We start from the raw sequence: 6,000 nt of genomic DNA, 5'->3' as shown, positions 1-6,000 counted from the left end.
TCAATTTTAGAAAATAATTACAAGATACCTTTATTGCTTATAATGACCCAAAGAATAAATAAAAATTATACGAAGTGAAAAAATTGATTTATTGAAGTCAAAAAATTGATTTTTTGAATTTGTTTAAAAAAATTGTTCCGACCGCGGCACCTCCCGGCACTCTGTATATTTGTTATAAGGAACTATTTTTAAGTGAGTTTGTGCAACAAAATCGAATCGGAATATATTACCTAACGGGGGCGACGATACAGCCTTGACTATAAGCTAACAACAAGAATTCAAATTCCGGTCTCCAGTTACGTCATGCGATGCGCGAACTCGGACGTATTTGCGCTACGGGAAGATACTAGGTTGCGGTCACTCCTGGGAAGTGTAAAATTCTCCCTACTCTAAAGAAATGACTTTATTTAATTATTATTAAGTAAATACTTAAATACTTGCAAGTAAAAGCAAATACTTCTTTTTATTCAATAGACCCATTGACTTGACTCTTGATCCAATCTCATCCGAGCGCAAATGCATCAGGAATAAAATCATAAAAAGCTTTTAATACAGCTATGAAAGTATTTCATACACTTTAAAACTATTCAAAAAAGAAAAAAAATACAATAGCGTTCATATTAATCAAAATCTACTAACGAAACCCATTTATTTAGATAGAGAATCTAGGATAGAGTAATAGCTATTTGTATAACAAGGGAGGAAAGTGTAACTTTTCCTCCCGAGAATGAAGTTTACTGCCCGACGCGTAGCGGAGGGCAGTAATCATTCAAGGGAGGAAAAGGCACTTTACTCTCATGTTATACATATGGGTTTTCCACCTTCCTCAAATAACAAGTAATTTTTTCATTTTTACTTAATTTATTTATGTAACTAACCAACAAAATTTATTAGAACTAAAACAACAAGTAGGTACAATATAACTGTCAACTGTCAAATATAAGTCAAATTATTAATGTAAACATTGTTAAATAAAAATAACAATTTACTGTTTTTTACCATTCTGCAAAATACAGGATGTTTTATAAATAAACGTTAAAATGTATAGATACTTCGTAATAGAAAATAGATATTATACAGGGCGTCAATAAGTTATATTTCATGAATGAAATACCATGACGTCATTTTTACTTTTCCTCCCTAGGGAGGAAAAATATTTTCCTCCCTAGGGAGGAAAAGTACAACTTTGCTCCCTACAATCAGGTCCGGAAAAGTATACTTTCGATAGAGGTAGGTGGAAAAAAAAATTTATTTCGTAAAATCATGATCCTACTCGCCGCGACATCTTGTAGGTAGTAGTGAAACATTTAGAATAATTTCTTTGGCAAAATGACGTTTGGTTATAAATTAAATAACTAAAATATAATACTAAAAAAGTGTTTGTCTATTTATGTATAGTAAATAATAAACAAATAAGTGAAAAAAATTACGGCACCCTAATATTTGCAATTTCCATGAGATCCAGTATATTAATTTCTCATAATGTAGAATGTCAAGCAGTAGAAAGTAGAAGTAGTGACGTTGCGAAGTTGCGACAAAAGGGGGCCAAACCGTCAAATTTAAAATTATAACCTCAACATATTTGAAATATTTACAAAAAACATCTGGATACACAGAAATACAAAAATGAAGAGATCTCCAAGGGTAAGTAGATATTTTAATTCTGAGTTATAAAGTCCAATAAATTCTTGTTCAATCTCTTTACATAGACTAAATCTTTCACCAATTTTACACTAGCTTTTCACAGTATGTTAAAAAGAGAATTGTTTGTCACGTTCATAAAAATCAACTAGATGTTTTATCAATGCACTCAAAGTACCAAATCTGTTGTTACCAAGATTGTTAAATACTAATTTTATCTTCACCAAAGTTTATAGCTAACGCCAGTATCAACTAATATTGTCAATTCTTTCATCCCTTTTATCATCATCATCATCATCATTTTGGTGCTACAGCCGTTAGAGGGCCTCGACTTTCTCAAGCTTTCTATGTCTTTTGAGTATTCCTGTAATTTGATCAATCCATCTTGTTGGAGATCTTCGTGATCTTCGGCCTTCCACCTTTCCTTGTATAATGAGTCTTTCCATGTTTTCTGTGTTTGCTCTCATAACATGTCCAAAATATTTTAATTATTGGAGATGGGCTTTACTGGAGAGCCATTGGCTAACTTTTAGCTCTCTTAAAATTGAATTTTTGTCCTATGGTCAGTCCAAGGAATTCGTAGCATTCATCTCCAACAGAACATTTCAGTGGCATCTATCTTTCTTCTTTCCGAATTTCTCAGGGTCCAAGATTAACATCCGTAGGTCAGTATTGGGAATATTAAGTTGATCAACCTCATCTTTAACACTCTTGAAATTTGACAGCCCTTCCATATTGTGGTCATTTTTGCTGTGGCAACTTTTGCTAGATCACATCTTCGTTTTATTTCTTCCTGTAGTGACCCTGTGTTTGTGATTAATAATTCCAGATATAAGTATGAGCCCACAACCTCAAACCGATCAATTGTGGTTATGTGTAGATGATTGATATGTAGTATATTTACTATCATGATCTTTGTCTTTTATATGTTTAATTGCAGACCAAATATTTGACTTCCTGCAGTTGTACAGTCCCTAGATATATGAACTCTTTGAACACTTCGAAGTTTTGGTCATTGATGATATCTGTGTCAACATTTCCAGCTCTTGTGTTTGTGTTAGTCACCATCCCTTTTATAGGATTATATATTATTTTATTGTATAAAATTAAGTTTCTTGTAGGCTTCCTCAAAGATCTTTGAATTATTTATAACTAGGTATGTATTAACTGTCTATACCATAATATTCTTCTATACAGGAAATTGTGATCAATGGCATTAAAGATTTTTAATTTTTAATTGACTTAAATTCAGTGGTGTTTCCAATTAGTGGCCTCCATATGGGTGATCAAGATCCATATAGAAATACAATGTAATTTTATTTTTCCCGTCTACTTTAGCGTTAAGGGAGCGTTCAAGTATTACGTAACGCGATTTTTGAAGATTTTTAACCCCCTCCCCCCTACGTAACGCACTGTAATGGGCGTTTAACTATTACGTAACGCAATTTTTGAAGATTATTGATGCTCTATTATAGTACTCTATAGTAATTATCTAATAAGTATCTATAGCTCTATAGTAATTAATATACTTCTAACATAAACTATTTTTAATAAGATTTTTTGTATATTATTTTTTTATATATTCTTGACATTTTTAGGTAAAGACTAAAGTGGAGCCTGACATGAGTAGTGTTATGATTTCTGATGACGAAGATTTAACTATGGTAATGGCACACTCTCCACCAGTAAGTTTATGTTATTTACAATATTTTGCAAATCTCTCTTTACTATTTTAGATATGATTTCTTATAGCCCGACGCAACATTTTACGAAAACCTCCAAAAAAATAAAGGAAGGATGAAGATTTGAGAATAGGTAGTTGAAATTGTCTATTATTATATAAGAAAAAGTTTACAATTCTACATCCCCTCCATTTTACAAAAATTGGAAAAGACGGGGGGGGGAATTTTTTCTCGGGTGTCGAAAAAATATATGTTCAAAATAAGTCCGGAATTGGATAAAATATTCTAAGTAACTTTTGTTCTATAGAGTTTTTTTACTAAGTCAATATTTTTCGAGTTATTTGCGAGTGAATGTGTTCATTTTTACCAAAAAAAAAAAATGTTTTGGACGGTTTTTCGGTGATAACTCAAAAAGTAAGTATTTTAGCGAAAAAAAATATTCTTAGTAAAAATATAGCTTAAAAAAAATTGAAAAAGATGGTGTACGCGTGAGGTCTGCAGGCCCAGTAGAAGCAGAGTTGCAGCCAATGAAATGTAAGTTCTTCTTCGTCAAGGAAAAGTGTTTAAGAAAAGGTTTATTTTTGTTTTAAAAAAAAACTTCTAACATTAAAAGTAAGTGAGTTACGCTCAAAATATTGTTGGTCCCTTTTATTTTTTGGTAAAGAAATGGCGAAAATCACCCCTTAATTAGCTTCTCAAATAAAATTAATTGCTACCTCTTTACAAGTTACTTTACTTATGTATTGTTTATATTATCTTAAGTTTCATTGGTTCAAAGTGTTCAGTTTTGAAAAAATTGGGTTTAAAATAAAACATTTTTTTTTTAATTTTGAAAAAATTTGTAATTGTTTAGTTTATGGAATTAACTTAAAAACAATTAGGAATACCAAAAATCTCAAAGAGTCATAAAATGTATGTTTTGCTTTTCTGAATATTTTTTGTTTTCTTGTTAGACAAAAAATTGGTTATGCTATGACTGTTCAATATTTGCCTAAACTCGTGATTAGTTACTCGCTCAAGCAATTTTAACTACAGCTTTTTCAAAACGAAGCACTTTGAACCGATGAAACTTACAGATCATATAAATAATACATAGACAAAGTAACTTGTGAAGTGGTATTGTTAAAATTTATAATGTGGTGCTAATTAGGGGGTGATTTTCACGATTTTTTTACCAAGAAATAAAAGGGAATAACAATATTTTGAGCGTAATTCACTTACTTTTAATAATACAAGTTTTTTTAAAAAACAAAAATAAACCTTTTTTAAACACTTTAAAAAAGTTAAAATGAATTTCCCCTAAAAGTGCTCCGTTTTTGGGTTATTTCACATTGAAATATTCGATTTGGAATTTGACGAAGAAGAACCTACTTTTCATTAGCTGCAACTCTGCTTCTACTGGGTCTACAGACCTCATGTATACACCATTTTTTTCAATTTTTTATGGGCTATAATTTTGCTAAGTATCTTTTTTTCGCTAAAATACTTACTTTTTGAGTTATCTCCGAAAAACCGTCCAAAAACATGTTTTATTTTGTTAAACATGAACATATTCACTCTCAAATAACTCGAATAGTATTGACTTAGTGAAAAAACTCTATAGAAGAAAAGTTGTTTAGAATTAGTCATTTTATCCAATTCCGGTCTTATTTTGAATGTACTTTTTCATGTTCGAGAGGGGGTATTCCCCTCCATTTTTGTAAAATGGAGCGGATGTCGAATTATAAACTTTTTCTTGTAAAATAATAGACAATTTCAACTACCTATTCCCAAATTTTCATCCTTCCTTTATTTTTTAGGGGGGTCAGATTGTTCTTTGATCGGGCTATTATGTTTTAACCTAATACATAACATTAATACAGTCGGAAAACTGAAAGAATACCCATGAACGAACATATAAAACACGCTGTATTTTCCTAATACATAACATTAATACAGTCGGAAAAATGAAAGAATACCCATGAACGAACATATAAAACACGCTGTATTTACGAGGGGCACACTATGGAGTCATATGAAAAATATGAAAGATGAAGTAGTTTTCAATCCTAATAGCAATATTAATAATATTTAAAAATATTAAAATATTACTAAAAGATTTTTAAATTGAAAACTTATTGGTCCATTTTCTTGGTAACACCTCCAAGGCTTCTAAAATTTGCAAGCCAGATAGATGCTGAAGCGAAGAAGACAAGAGGGAATTCAAAAACTTACAATTCACGACCCTGTCTGTTCAGCTGGTAGATTCCAACAGAAAATGGACCTAGTTACTCAAAGAAGTAACGACCAATATAAAAATAAAAAAATTCCGTTTTTATTCAGTTGCAATGCGAAGGCAAAACAATCTTATTTTTCAATTAGAATACGGAGCGCAGTCCAGCCCTCTGAATCGACGATTTTAGACTCTTGTTGCAGTCTCATCGGAGAGAACGTAGGCCTGCTACTCCATACTCCAATAGGGAACTTGCATAAAATTTTAAATTCGAAAAAAATGTTATAAATCACAACAGAACATAATTTAGAACCTGTATCAAAGATAAAAAAGTTTTGTTTGTCTTTCGTTTCGCCCCTAAATACGATTAAAAATTCAACTTATACCAGCCACCCCAAAACGCGTCGTGACGTCACACCGTTGTATATTTACATTCTACACCAATTGTATATATAATTTCAAATT

At 31.2% G+C, this 6,000-nt stretch overlaps 1 protein-coding gene across 1 annotated transcript in view; it reads left to right on the top strand.

The window, feature by feature from the left end:
* Positions 1-1,352: 1,352 nt before the first annotated feature.
* The window catches only part of LOC114324965 (uncharacterized protein YdcI), a 90,219-nt gene continuing 85,571 nt past the window's right edge, over positions 1,353-6,000 (top strand). Inside the window, exons 1-2 of the mRNA XM_028272897.2 lie at positions 1,353-1,644; positions 3,240-3,326. Coding sequence (XP_028128698.2) covers positions 1,627-1,644; positions 3,240-3,326 — 105 coding nt within the window. The 5' untranslated portion in view covers positions 1,353-1,626. The remainder of the gene's footprint in view (positions 1,645-3,239; positions 3,327-6,000) is intronic.

This window comes from Diabrotica virgifera, chromosome 1 (assembly GCF_917563875.1).
Source record: "Diabrotica virgifera virgifera chromosome 1, PGI_DIABVI_V3a".
Lineage (NCBI taxonomy): Eukaryota > Metazoa > Arthropoda > Insecta > Coleoptera > Chrysomelidae > Diabrotica > Diabrotica virgifera.
Note: the sequence above shows the minus strand (reverse complement) of the source record. Positions and strands in the feature narration are given on the sequence as shown.